This window comes from Haplochromis burtoni, unplaced genomic scaffold (assembly GCF_018398535.1).
Source record: "Haplochromis burtoni strain Fernald_Lab_line unplaced genomic scaffold, NCSU_Asbu1 Contig_252, whole genome shotgun sequence".
Taxonomy (NCBI): domain Eukaryota; kingdom Metazoa; phylum Chordata; class Actinopteri; order Cichliformes; family Cichlidae; genus Haplochromis; species Haplochromis burtoni.
Window position 1 is genome coordinate 14,667 of NW_024582613.1, and position 15,588 is coordinate 30,254.

The 15,588-nt window shown below is 36.0% G+C and overlaps 1 protein-coding gene across 1 annotated transcript; it reads left to right on the top strand.

Annotated features, from left to right (window-relative positions):
* The first annotated feature begins 466 nt into the window (after positions 1-466).
* Positions 467-14,756, top strand: LOC102311285 (adhesion G-protein coupled receptor F1). Its single transcript, XM_042227279.1, has 16 exons — positions 467-485; positions 571-726; positions 839-1,006; positions 1,135-1,712; positions 1,821-1,873; positions 7,735-7,847; positions 7,972-8,190; positions 8,938-9,141; positions 9,344-9,472; positions 9,568-9,746; positions 11,785-11,961; positions 12,063-13,445; positions 13,541-13,582; positions 14,056-14,106; positions 14,226-14,292; positions 14,544-14,756. Exons 1-16 carry the CDS (start codon positions 467-469, stop codon positions 14,600-14,602), a joined length of 3,597 nt encoding a protein of 1,198 aa, XP_042083213.1. The 3' UTR covers positions 14,603-14,756.
* Positions 14,757-15,588: the final 832 nt, after the last annotated feature.

A 15,588-nucleotide genomic window follows, 5' to 3' on the forward strand; every position in this document is an offset into this window, starting at 1 on the left:
CCTGAGATATAGTGTAAACTCTTAAAACATGAAAAATTGTATTTGAAGAAACACCAGACGAACTGAGCATCCCAGTCTCATGGCAGTTTGTGAAGTCATCACTACAGAATTATCTGATTGTTTGTGTTCAAAGACACAAATTATCTTGTTATGTTTCATTTGTATTGTGGGTGTGTTATTAATTATCAATATGTAAGAAATTATTTTTACAATGGAAAGTGTATACAATATTTTATTTAGAGAGAAAAACATGGAGGCCATCAATTTGGCAACAAAGAAAACACTTTCAAAAGATATGGCTACTGTTGTGCTTTAGCTCAGCCGCTGCTAATTTTCTAAAACTTACCAAGTAGCTTTTTAGGCATTGACCTAAACCCATGTGTTGGTAATGGATAAACCTGGACAAGTAACATACTTTAATAAGTAATGCATTCTTAAATGATAAAGATATTTGAAAATCTGTAACATGCATGAGTCGAACTTGGGTCAGTTTTACATTTTCACGTAAATATAGTTTCCCATCATTGCAACAGTTGTATGTGATGGATTTTCCCCTTTTCTCCTTCACAGCACCAGTGGACTTTGATATAGACCTTGAACTGCACATCCCAGCATCTAGTGTGCCCCAGAATTTCAGTGTTGTGCTCAGAAATATTCTGAGAAATTTCTCCTTCCCCAAAATCATCACTGGGTCTTTAACACTGAAAGACTTGAACTTCACCACATGTAAGGACCTGATCTTATTTGACTTTTGCACTCCAACACATTTAATGCTGTTCATATGGTGCTGTATGACTTGTGAATTGTGTTTTGTTCTTCTTTTAAATGTCTTGAAAAGGGTGCTATCCAAACTCCACTGGAGGACTCCAGTGTCAGTGTGAAGACCAGTTTGCTTGGTCATGTGGCAAGTGTGATGAGTACGGCGCATGCAGTAATGTTACCTCACAAACCTGTGATTGCATAAAGGGATTTCCTCCTGATGGAGAATTCTGTGAACCAGTCACAAGTAAGGACCTTGTCGTTTTTATAACAGGATGTATTTTTTTTATTCACTTTAAATTCATCAAGTTTGCGTCATGAGTGTTCTCCGTGTCACTAAAACAATATAAGGAATTCTTGAATGTTTCTCCACAGATATCATTCCCTGTCCACCAATGCCAAACACAACAACACCAGATCCTACTACTACAACACCAATGCTAAACACAACAACACCAGATCCTACAACTACAACACCAATGCCAAACACAACAACACCAGATCCTACAACTACAACACCAATGCCAAACACAACAACACCAGATCCTACTACTACAACACCAATGCTAAACACAACAACACCAGACCCTACTACAACAACACCAATGCTAAACACAACAACACTGATTCCAAACACAACTACACCAGATCCTACTACAACAAAACCATTACCAACAACTGCACCAACACCAATTCTAACCAATACAACAATTCTGATGCCAAATACAACCACACCAATGACAGACACAACAACAACACGGGTTTCGAGTACTACAAGAGTGCCAACTACTACAACCACAGCGATGTCAACTACAACAACAACAGCAAACACAACTACTACAATAACACCAACTACTGCTTCTGTTACAACAGATCAATTGACCATAAATGTGGAATTTAGTGACACATACAATAATCCAAACAGTGTTTTTTTCAGAAATGTTAGCACTGCTGTAAGTCTCAATTAGCCCCATCTTTGTGTCATTCAGTTTTCACATAATCTCAAACTACTCGATTCAGGTGGTTTAATTCATGTTTGGCAATGTCACTATCTCAAACAGATTCAAGCAGAAGCACAGAAGAACAAAATCACAGCACAATTAATTAAATTCCGGTAAGTCACATTATCTTTTTTAATATACCAATCCTAACAATTGTTTCTTTGTTTAGGTTTTTTTGTTTGTTTGTTTTTTTTACAGTTGTTACAGTCTTTGAAAAGTTTCTCCTCTGTGTCAACACTGCAAGTCAAAAGAAAAAATCATTATGTGGCTACCTTGAAGCTTCTTAACATAAATGCCCTACAAAAAAGGGATAAGTACAACCTAAAGTTCCACTACCCATGAATCACTTACACACACACCATACTGGCAAAAACATCTAGTATAACATCTGTATAATCATCGCCTTATACAGAGGCAGACTGAGACTCTAATACAGGCCAAGAACTTGACTTACAGTTTTTTACAGCCGCTAGGACACATTTCTCAATACTTAGGTCACTTTTGCAAAACTCTTCACACAATCCTCCTAACTGACCTTCAGCTTGGCAAAGCAGTTCATTTCACATTCAAAATGCACTACAACTACCAAAACACTTTATTCAGGTCTCAAATAAATTCATTCTTCCAGAACACTAGCAAAGGTTGACAGCCGACAAACACACTTTGTCACCCACAAAACAATGACCTAAAAAACACTAGCAACATGTAGCATTACACAGTGTTTTCTTGTGTAAAACAAGGACACATCTCTGTTTATAATTTCAATATATGTTACTGGAATGAATCAGACATCATGCAGAATTCGTTAATATTTGTTTATGTATTTTTATTTTTTGCACTAAGTAATCCCAAAATACAAGAATTTGTATACACACCATCCACTGATACACATACAATAGTAATGCTAATCTACTCGGTCTTCTCCATTTGGCCACAGGTTCTCATCCACATCACATCTTATGTCATCTAGGGCAATACACCTAGGAAAGAATCTTCTGGCATGCCAGAATTGAAGGAGTTGAAAAATTGAAGGAGTAACACCTGTGTAGATGTTCATCTACAATGAGAATCAGCTGTGGCTGGTTAAACTGCATTTTTAGATTAGTTTTTTCTGATTGCTTAAGCACATTTTTTGTAACTATTGGCTAATTTTGCAAAACTCTTCACACAAATAAGAAAACCTGTCACCCAATAATCAAAACATTGTAGTTCTCTTGCAAAAGCAAACACAGCTAGATTAACTCTTCACACCTTCGTAAAAATGGTGTTTCCGTATCAAACAGTACACACAAGCCATCATCTACTAAGCACACAATGCGCCAACTGCACACTGATGGTATGAATACAAAACACATCTGGCTTTTGCTTTCTCTGTGCACAAGGTAGGCTATGTCAGTTTGAGCTCATACTTCTGTCATAGATCCATAAGCATAGAGGGATCCAAACTTCAAGTACTGGTGTTTATTCAAACACATCAAAACAAACACAAGTGTTTATTTCCAAGTATAGGATTATTTGCAATCGCCATAATGACTATATGGGTTACTTGGTCTGCAGTGAACATGCTTCCTCTGCCCCAGCATCTGGTCATCTAGCAATTCTGTAAAGTAACAATTTCAGTATTTTTACATCAATGGTATTGGTGTGTTTCTCATTGGCATATGGCAGTGCTACAAATCTTTGTGCGAAGTGACTGTACTAACCGATTCTCATTTCAAGATGTCCTTATGGTACTTGCTACAGTGTAGCGGCTCGAGTTAGGCTGGACCCGTTGGCCAGCTACCCTCAGGGTCATTCCACGGTTGATTACATGGTCCACTATTGTAGCTCTGATGTCATCAGCAATTCTATTTCTTACTCTTCCTACCCTTCCTCTCCCCCCTCCTCATCTTCCTCTCCCCCCTCCTCGTCTTCCTCTTGCTCCTCCTTGTCCTTGTCGTCCTCTTCATCCTACTTCTTCACCTCCACGTCCTCTTCCTCGGCCTCCTCTACTTCTCACTCTTTCTGCTCCCTCCATTGTACTCCGCACACACAGCTTACCTGTATTATAGTGCTTAGGCTGATTGCAAAGTGAACTAATTATCTAAAAAAGTTTTCACATGTGAAAGTGTGCCAGACAGTTGGCAAATTAGTGTTAATGATAGCCATACATGTGTATACTTTTGCTAGGAGTGTGTTGGAAATTTGGTAATTGAGTGTTGTGCAGTGAATTGTGCCTACAGTTTTGCAAAGTGTGTGTTACAAAATTGCAAACTGAGTGCAAAGCAGTTTTTGTGCTTTTAGTTTTGCAAACTCAGTGAGTGGTTTTGCTATAAGTCTGAATAGTTTTAGAGATTGTGCTACAGGAATCACAGTTAGGGTTTAAGCATTCAGAAAAAACTGTAACCGATTCTCATTTCAAGATGTCCTTATGGTACTTGCTACAGTGTAGCGGCTCGAGTTAGGCTGGACCCGTTGGCCAGCTACCCTCAGGGTCATTCCACGGTTGATTACATGGTCCACTATTGTAGCTCTGATGTCATCAGCAATTCTATTTCTTACTCTTCCTACCCTTCCTCTCCCCCCTCCTCGTCTTCCTCTTGCTCCTCCTTGTCCTTGTCGTCCTCTTCATCCTACTTCTTCACCTCCACGTCCTCTTCCTCGGCCTCCTCTACTTCTCACTCTTTCTGCTCCCTCCATTGTACTCCGCACACACAGCTTACCTGTATTATAGTGCTTAGGCTGATTGCAAAGTGAACTAATTATCTAAAAAAGTTTTCACATGTGAAAGTGTGCCAGACAGTTGGCAAATTAGTGTTAATGATAGCCATACATGTGTATACTTTTGCTAGGAGTGTGTTGGAAATTTGGTAATTGAGTGTTGTGCAGTGAATTGTGCCTACAGTTTTGCAAAGTGTGTGTTACAAAATTGCAAACTGAGTGCAAAGCAGTTTTTGTGCTTTTAGTTTTGCAAACTCAGTGAGTGGTTTTGCTATAAGTCTGAATAGTTTTAGAGATTGTGCTACAGGAATCACAGTTAGGGTTTAAGCATTCAGAAAAAACTGTAAAGAATAATATAAGTTTCTACATGCTCCAGAAACCTTCAGATAAAACTCAGCACTTTTCCTCGACATTTTGCCGCAACATTTCAAAGAGCCGTAAAGTAAATAAACGGCAGACGTTTCATGCATACGCAGTACAGGAACGTAGCTTTTTCAGTGTGGATGAAAACAACTGAAAATGATAGTGTGGACGCGGAGTGTTTCTAGACATAAACACCGTTTTCAAATTTATCCAGATTAGTGTAGACGTAGCCTAAGCTGGTGGTGAGGAAATTCACGTAAATCCAGATGAGGCAACCCAGGAGCAATCTTAAAGGTAGGCACATTCAACTGCCACATCTATAAAATCTGTTTTCCTGAGTCATCTATGGACTTGGTGAATAGCAAGGTTAAACTTTAGTGCCCAGGAAAATAGGTCCCAGAGATCTGTTAATTTTAAGAGCTAGAACAACCTGTAAGAAGCATTATGAGATGTGATATTCATACCCTAGTTTTACTTTTGATGCTTCACAAAGAGTTAAAAGAAAAAAAAGGATTGTCCACAATATTAGACTTTAAATGGAGATTGGCATTTGCTTTGCCATGCCTAATCCTTCAGTGCTCCTCACTTTAAAAACAAAGCAGATGGAACATTTTGAGGAAGAGTTTGCTCTCTAAATGGTTCATCTGCTTGTGACAAAATCCGGAGAGCAGTTCTTTATTAAGAGAAACATCACTTTATACGCTTTCACAAACTTTACTCTCCCCTTTCCCTAGTCCTGTTGAAATCACTTTTGACCCAAATGACACCAGTTGCACCATGCTTAAATCCTTTTTTTACTGTTCATCGTGATCTTTGTACAAAAACACCTCCTATTCATGATACTATTGCACTTCATTCATTCAGAATCATTACAGAATGATTACTTCCACTTATTTTGTTACATTTATAATCCTGAATTTTAAGAAAATAACCATAGCGCAAACAAATTTTATATATTCCAGAACTCCATACTTTACCAATAATTATACGGCTAAAGATTAAGCACCTTATTTAGACCGACTCAGGCGGATGAGGCTTTGAGGATTTCAGTCTCTTCAACAGTCAGTCGTATACAGTTTTTCTGGCAACCACCAGAGCAAGATCGTATACAGAGAAGCGTTATTAATCACTCCAGTGCTCTTGAGTCTACTGGCAGCATGCTTTACACCACCACATCCTACACTTTGCATTGCAATTGATGATGTAAGGCTTGGCCATGGAAACCCATTCCATGAAGCTCTCTACACATTATTCTTGAGCTAACCTGGAGGCCACATGAAGATTAGACAGATTTGTCTAAGTCTAAGAATAATCACATAGAAATTAAAAAACCTGAAGTTGTGTGTTAATTGACGCTATTTGAACACATATATCTTTTCATTTTACATGTATATACTTGCCTGGATATTTCAACAAAAACATTCAACATTCACACTTTCACTCATTCACAGAAGTGCTCTGCCACACTACAAAGGCAATCAGGCAGCTAACTGGGGAAAGGGTAGTGTGCCGTGACTTATGAGATGAAATCTCTGAACACATTTTAATCACCACTATATCACTGTGATTGTGATCACTGTGATCTACATGTGTTTTGAAACTGGGTTTTTGGCGACCTGGTATATGTCAGTGTTTCTGTCTGTAGAGCACACAAAAAGGTTCAGACATTTTTCATTGTGCATGGTTGAGGTTTATTTTTTCCAAAGGAAAAAAGGTCTACATATTCAACTTGAACGATAAAAGCAAAGTATCGATCCAATTTCCTTTCCTTCCTTAAACAGCTCCATTTCCTTCCAATTCACCTCTGTGTCAATTTCAAGATCCTGCTTCTTACTTTCAAAGAGCTTCATAACCTCGCTCCTCCATATTTATCTGATCTTCTCCATATGTATGCCTGACTACAGACCTGTTGGGTCTAACACTTAAACGCCGCTGGCTCAGAGACCAATCATTTGTGTACGACCACAGTGCTTTTTGTCTTTTACTTGCTGCAAGGGGAGCCTGAGCTCTTCATCTGATCTCAGCCAACTCCAAACTCTGGGACCCCTCTCACAGTCCTTTTATTAACATCAGTATTTACACAAACATCTCATTAATCATGCGACAGATAAGACACCCACCTGTGAACATGTGACGTGTGTGTCTGTGATGTGTGAGCATGTGATGTCACCAATATCCTCAGTCACCCCATATATGGCGTAACATTTTAACGAACCAGTGTTTAGAAAACAGAGCTGAGCATACTTGCTAAAGATCTAATCACCTTGCTAAAGATCTAATCATCTTGCACAATGACAACCATATTGATGCACAATTCTCTAACAGGACTTTTAGTTGTTCTGCCCCAAGACTTTAGATGCACTTCCACCAGCTCTTCAAACTACAAACTCTCTCTGTACTTTTAAAACACGTCTCAAAACCCATCTATTCAGAACTCCATACCCTTTTATACTTGTTTATATACTTTCATGCTTGTTTTTTTTACCTTATGTTTACATTTTGTTTTGCTATACTTTATTATATTGTATTGTTGTACTATTGTAAGGTGACCTTTGGGGTCTTAAAGGCACCTATAAATAAAATTTATTATTATTATTATTATTATTATTATTATTATTATTATTAACAACAACAACAACAACAACAATAACAATAATAATAATAATAACTTGATTTTACCAAATGGTGAACTACTAACTCGTAAATTGAAGAAAAATGTGAGGTTTTTGGAGAATTCTTTTTTAAGTTAAGTATAGAGCAAAGCTATTTAGAGGATTGGATTCCAAGTGCTAGTAGACTGAAAATATAAAACTGTGACTCAACTATCATTGACTTATCTGTAGGTGTGAGAGTGAAAATGTACATTACATGCCAGAAATGTTAGCGTTTCCAATCCTTTTCCATATTATAGGAGTGGAAGCACCATCGCTGAATATAATGTCACTGCTGCTACTACAGTCATCCAAACACTAAACAATGGAATTTTTGACCAGCTAGCAAAAATCTACTCTATGATATCAGATGGTAAGAACTTGTCTACATTTGTAATTTTATTCAATTTTACATATATGTTTAATGTCATATCAAAAAACACATGAGATCAGATGATTGTTTAATCATTTTTTTATATTTATGTTCATTTTTAAAGAGCCACGTTTTCTGGATTTTAAAATTGAAGGTCGTGGATTTTGGGAGGATAAAGTCATTGTAACATGTGGCCATCCACCATTTGATCTCTTTGGTACTGACTGGAGACCAGAGTGGAGACGTGATGGCAATGTCATAGTTGCAGATGGAGTACACACCATTTCAACAAACAACAGTCACTCAGTCTTATCTGTGTCACAGTTCATTCGTGCTGACAGTGGTAAGAAGCAAACAACTGCATTCCATGGGGAAATTCACAAATCATATACATTTAAAATGCGAGTGCAGTCTCAGCATTTTTTAGTGATTCAGCAAGTGCAATTACAACATTCTGATTGGCTTAAGGGTAAAACTTGTTTGGTTCAGAAAAAAGCATCACATGTATCTTTTATCATAACTCTTTGACGTGGCCTATCGACACAATTTAAAATCTGGTATATAGTTTGAAGTCCGCACTTCTGACCCAAGTTGAAATGGAGTCGCTGGGTCGCTGCAACCCCAGAGGGTTAAGGAAAACGTTGTTACTGCAATGGAGCAATCAATATTAGTGCAGAAGGACTGAAATCACTTGATTTAAATAGTTAAACCATTGCTGTTGCACAAGCCTTTCTAGCCTTTCCAGTGTAAATGTGTACTTGTGTGAACACAGATGTCAACTAATTCGTATTGGAAATCCTATTTAAATTTGGAAATAAGTGGTTGCTGAGCTCTTAATAATATAACAGTAAAATAAAATGTTGCTAGACAGAGAATGGTATTCTTGAAACAAAATGGAGCAAAAACTCGTTATCAGCTACATTATTGCTTTTTTGTAGGATGTAAAATGAAACACTGAATCTGCATAGGAGAACCAGCCATATTACAACTGTATAATACAGAAATAAGTGACACTGTCATCCCATATATTATTATTTTTGTTTGGCAACACTATTTTATTTATGTATATAATAATTTACTTTCATTCCAGGAAATTATGAATGCAGGCTCATACGGAAAAAGGATGAATCATTTTATCGACAACGATCCAATGGAGCCTTCACACTCAAAGAGAAACCCTTGATCAGAGTGGACCCAATTCAAAAATTTTTGAATTGTAGTGGTGAAAATGTGCCACTAAGTTGCACTGTCAACAATGACTACAATATTAATTTCACAAATGCGAATATTAGCGGTAAATCTGAAACAAAGAATCAACAAAATGCAAATCAGCTATTGGGAAATAATTTCTCTGCTCATCTTGCAATACTTACGTTATTTACTAATATGAGACAAAACTTTTTAAAAACTAGTCTGATTAATATTACATCAAATCTGAATGTTTAGCTTGTATTGCTATTCATATTGACTTTGTTGTTTCTGTGGTTTATCCAAAGGTAAAAAAAGCATTTCCTATCAATATAAAACTGATAGCTGTACAGACAAAGAGCAGGATACAATTACCTGTCAATCAACTACCTATCCTGAATTCAAAGAAACAATAACACTCACATTTTACAAAAGAAGTGAGTATTAACACATTACAAAGCAATTTGTTAAATTCAGGTTAAAAATTATCTACATTTAATAAGGTCTTTTTTTTTTTGTTTTGTTTTATTAGATCTTCAAATGTGTGATGATAAAGAATTTGGAAAGGCAGTTAGTGGTTCCAGAGCCAGAATACCCTGTGCAAACAATGAGGAAGGAGAAAAGAGTGCATTGTGCAACATCAAAACATATACTGAAATACGAGACACCTGCATACTGCAACCCATTAAGGAGCTGCTTGACCAGTCTGAGGTGACTTATATAAACTGCCATGTTCTTTTTAGTTCTTTGTATTGTGGAAAATGTATCTTAGAGATAAATCACAATATTACATATTTTAAAGAGTTTAGAAAGTTCACCTAAGTGAAGCCACAAAAATATTACACAAACCTCTCTTTAAGTTACTCTTTTAATTAAAGTTAATTTGCTATGTGTTTTAATTGACAACTGTGACTATAAATTTCAAAACTAGATTATATCAAATGGTAAGATAGGCTCTTAAATGACTAGTTTTTTCTACTCTACGTTTCAATTTTGCTGATGATGGAAATGACCATGTAATGTAATGTAAAATATAAATGGTTCTCAACACAATCCTGTTGATTCTATTCTGGGCTATAATGGAAGATGAATCCACCTCTCAAATTATTACAGCTCCTTCAACCAGTTTCCAAATGGATGGTATCCTGTTAGACAGCAAAACGATCATGGTCTTAGGATTAAGTGGTGTTTTTATTTCTTGGTGAACATACTTGAGTTTTAGTTGACTTTAGTTTTCTAGTGTTAGTTTCAAGTTCCAGGGCTCTATGTACTACAAAGTAAGTTAAATATATACAGGGATTCTTTCCATTATTTGGATTCAATTGCCCTAACGTCAAACATCACAACTACTAAGCTAACTAAGTTTCAGCTGTAAAATTAGAGATATAATCCTCCTCTTTCAAGGAACATTTGAATTCTCTCTCTAGCCCAAAATGGTTAAAGCATTACAGTGATGTGAACTGCACATGTTAACTAGTATCTAGTAGAAGCTGATTTTTCTGTCTGTGTTCAGACAACAGTACCTTCTGAATGCGTTGTGCTAACATGATACTTAAAATATCACCATAAAGCTTGTCTTCTCTTCCTTCCGAAAGCATCAGAGCTGGGGCAGGTGCTGTGCCAATGGTGAAAAAAAAGAGTTAAATAAATGTTTAAATTTGCATAACGCAGTTTTAGTTATTATTTTTTCAGCTGGAACCTTGATGTTGTTTAGTAGTCTGAGAATAAGTAAAATACAAATACAAAATGTAGGAAATGTAATATTCCCTAATTTAAAGTAACCAATTTATATTGTCCACAAGTACAAATAGATGCCCCTAAATCGTACGTGCTTTGGAGTTTGTATGTTCTCTGGAGTTTGTACCTGCTTTCTCTCTAGGGCCCACCGTATATATTTATATATAAACATATATAAATAAAACCACGTTTTTTTTACATTAATAATTCCTTTTGTGCATAATTTTATATTGTTGTTAATAATAAATTAATTAAAGCAACAAAACAACCTGAAGAGCCGGTTGGGAGCCGAAAGAGCCGGCTCTTTTTAGTGAGCCGAGCCGAAAGAGCCGGTTCTCTAAAAGGAGCCGGAAATCCCATCACTACAGAAAACCCTGGTTCACCCCAAAGTTACCCGGATAAGACAAAGTTCTGCTTCATAGTACAAACCTCAGAAAGTAAAAAAAAAAAAAAAGATAAAAAAGGATAACTACTGCACAAAATAACCCGGCACAACAGAAATTAAAGTAAGCTGCAATGAGTCAATGCTTATCAAGCCCTTTAACTTTGTGCAATACATGTTTTACAGTTTTATACCATTTGTGATGACAGACAAACTGTTAATACAAAATAAACTTGTCACCCATTTAATAAAAATAAAACTTGTCAAATAAATAACCACAAAGTAAGCAGGTAATTTAAGTTTATAAAGTATGCACAAAAAACACTTTTTCAATAAATAACCACAAAGTAAGTAAGTAGTGTTTCTTTGTTTTGCCACTACAGCACTATTTACAATTTGTGATCAGAAGACATGGAAAGCACAAATGAAACACGGTATTCACTGTTCGGTTTATAACTGCAGGCAGATTAAGGTTAAAAGACTGTAGTAAACGTAAGCCAGATTCTGTGAGGATTTCTACAAACAAAAACCTTTGAGATAGGAATTAGTAAATAGGAAGCCCAAGTTTGTCATTCTAACTTCAACAGTTAAATTGTGAAACTAAATACTTTTTCTCTTCAACTCTTGCAGGTCTTGACTGCCACTACACTGCCAGCATTTTTGCAACAGCTCAGGAATGTTACTAATGGGAATTCTGCGCAAGTGGTTAACTCACCTAAAAATATTGATGCTGTTGTTCAAATTCTCAGAAATGTAGCTAACAGAACAGAATTATTCAATATCTTAATCAATGAAAACTCAATGAAGGTACATGCTAGTTTACTGAAGTTTGAGTATTCTAAATAATACATGCTTTTTTTAAATTTTGTATTTGTTTATTCAATCTAATACTTTTTTTTTTACTATAGGATATCCTGATAACTGCAGGTGTTCTCACCACAGATCAGGCAAGGAACTCATGGAACTTTCTGAACTTTCTGAACAAAAACAAAGAAAGTATCTCGTATAACATCTCTAACCCTGACAGTGTTAGTTCATCATTATTGCAGTCTCTTGAAATAATAACAAAACACCTTGCCAGTTTCAATAATTCTGGTATTGACACGCCTTCTATCATCTTGAACAGAACTATATACACAAACCCTATCATTGGTGATTTTAATTCTTCAGTGGTGATAGAAATACCACAGAATGAGGGTAGAAATAAGTCAATCACAGTGATAACATTTGCCTCGCTGAATAATGTACTCCCTGCAAGAGAAATAGACAATTCATCGATTAAGGTCATCGGTGGCAGGGTTGTACTTGTTCAGTCCAGTGGCCAAATCAATAATATCTCTTTGACATTTGATATTTTAAATGATACACTGAGAGATCCAAAATGTGTCTTCTGGAACTTCAATCTCCTTAATGGTCTCGGAGGATGGGACGATGAGGGCTGTGAAGTGGTAAATACAAATGAAACTGGAACTGTCACCTGCAACTGCAACCACCTGACCTCATTCTCTATCCTGATGTCACCAAACAGTCCAGTTAGCCTAATTTTGGACTATATAACCTACATCGGAGTTGGCATTTCCATGGGTTCCTTGGTCATATGTCTCATCATTGAAGGCCTCATATGGAGAAAAATAAGAACAAATGAAACCTCTTACCTGCGTCATGTTTCCATAGTTAACATTGCTGTGTCCCTCCTGATTGCAGATATTTGGTTTATAATTGGAGCAGCCATTTCAGATGCAAATCATAAAAACCACTCAGCATGCACTGCAACTACCTTTTTTATCCATTTGTTCTACCTAGCTCTGTTCTTCTGGATGTTTGCCTCAGCTTTGTTGCTGCTCTACCGTACAACTAATGTCTTTGGTGGGGGTTTGTCTAAAGCATCTATGCTGGTCATTGGATTTTCTCTAGGCTACGGAGCTCCTCTAATCATAGCAACAGTAACTATAGCTGCAACTGCACCAGACAACAAATATATCAGAGAAAATGTAATCTGCTGGCTCAACTGGGATGAGTCCAAAGCTCTACTGGCGTTTGTGATTCCTGCACTTTCAATAGTGCTGATAAATCTCATTATCCTGGTTGTGGTTTTGTACAAAATTATAAGGAGAAGGGTTGGAACAACTGCTGCACAAGCAGGTGAAAAGAGCGTTTTACTGGTTATTGTCAAGAGCTTGGCTGTGCTTACACCATTTTTTGGAATAACTTGGGGTTTGGGAGCTGGACTTCTGGTGCATCCAAGAGACATAGGAATCAATATTGCATTCGCACTATTCAATTCGCTACAGGTACAAATAAACTTTTTACCTCTTTATACCATAATAGCAGAATCTTTAATCACTGAATCCTTGATAACGGACATTACTCTGTCTTTTAAAAAAAGGGCTTCTTTATTTTGGTGTTTGGAACACTGCTGGATGGTAAGGTATGTACAGCTCAATTTTAAGTCAGGTTAATAAATAAGTGCTTATTGTTGAATTACTTTCAATTAATGTTAAATGATATAATTTGGTTTAACCAACAAAGTGCTTAATGTCTACAAACCTTTACTGACAAAGGAATATGAATTGTAATAATACTACACTAAAATCCTCTTGTCAAGTCAAACTTCTGCCTTTTAGTGCCATTTCATGGTTTCTCTGTAAAGCCATATAAATGACTAATTCAGACTTGATGGTGAAAGTAGCAAACAGCAGGTGGGCCCACACTTCAATAAATAACAGTTATATGTATGTGTTCATATCCCACACAAGCACACAAAAAAGCAAGATAAACATCACCATAGACTTACAAAGAGATTCCTTTTAGTGTTTGGCTGGGCATCATGAATTAATTTACTTTTACAGCTAACTTATGCAACTTCCATTGTAGTGTAACACTTGAGATTTCACTTATCAGGTGCGGTCAGCAATATCATCATATGTACGACCGTCCAGAAGTGGGACAGGGGTAAGAACAGTTTTCGTGTTCCTTTTTTCTTTCCTTATTTTTGGATCTCAGCCAACTTGTTTTTTGTTTTGTTTTGTTTTTTCAAATATTGCATGATTTGTTTTTTGTATTGTTTTTAGAGCACAAGTGCTGGAAACTCATCGTCAAGTGGATTTGGATTTTTAAGGAAATGGAGACGTGGAAGAGGTAAATAACAATTAAAAAATTACAATAAAGATGCAGGAAAAGCTGCGTGTTGTTAGGTGTGCTTGTACCTTAATCAGGCAGTCCAACACAGAAAACAATTGGATGGGTTGCACATTAACACAAATTTATTTTTTTAATTTTATTTATTCATACAATTATTTTACTTCTTACTACAACATCCTGTTGTAGTACTGTGTCTACTGTGTATTATTTTTTGCCACAGATTAACTATACTGCTCTGTTTTTTTTAGATGGCTACAACATGACATCCAGTGCATCCAGTGATTTACATTCAGCTAGCAACACATAATGAATGCAGAAATCTGTGGTTATTCAGATAACCAACAAGATGTCAGGCTTTTCTTTGTTCCTTTTTTCCATAGTATCAGTGAGTTAATCTGTTGTGTTTTTATTAATAGCTTATATAATATTTAATCCCAGAAGAATTTGGCTTGGTTTTTAAGGAAAAAAAATAAAGAAAAATATGTGTGATCACCAAAATATTTTTGAATGGCATAATAAATTTTGGAATTGTAATCAAACTTTTTAAAAAAATTATGTCATCGTTTTCATCTTTGATTTTGATTTGCATGCATGATTATCAACACAGCACAGAGCATAGATTTGTAGTTATACTAATAGATTTTTATCAATCTAGAGATGTTTTTAAAGAAAAGAGTGTTCTTATATTCTAAAGAGTGAGTAGATTTGATGTCTGATGTAAACATAAGTAAAACATTGTACTCGCAATATACACAGAAATACAAACTACCTTTGTTTAAAAAAACGTTTTTGTGTTGGGGACATCTACTGTCTCAAAATCTTGCCGTTTCATTCTGTGTCAGTATGTATCATGGCCCACAGTCCCACAAAGATCCACATGAAAACTGTTAATTGAGCTGTAACAATTTCATTCATTTGTAATTCAATAATTTCTGGTAATCTTTTATTTTGTGCATTTTGTGAAATAGCCATGTGTTGTAAAGATGAAACAGATGTCAGGGAACTGTTGCACATTAGGTAGATCTTAATGCTGAAATTTCTCATACTCATGTTAATTTTACCCATATTTATTTTTTTCTTTGGAGAACAGATAACTGTTATTCTAATTAGCACCTTCGTAATCTTTACTGGCTACTCAAAGATTAACTAAGTATGCTTTCTGTGCGCCTTTTGTGCATTTAATGTGGTATGTTTTTGGATAGCTTTGACATGCCTTAATTTTGATCCTGATTAATAATGTATACAACTAGCTTTCTATTACTTTCTATTACTAATTATGTCCTGAATTTGTTA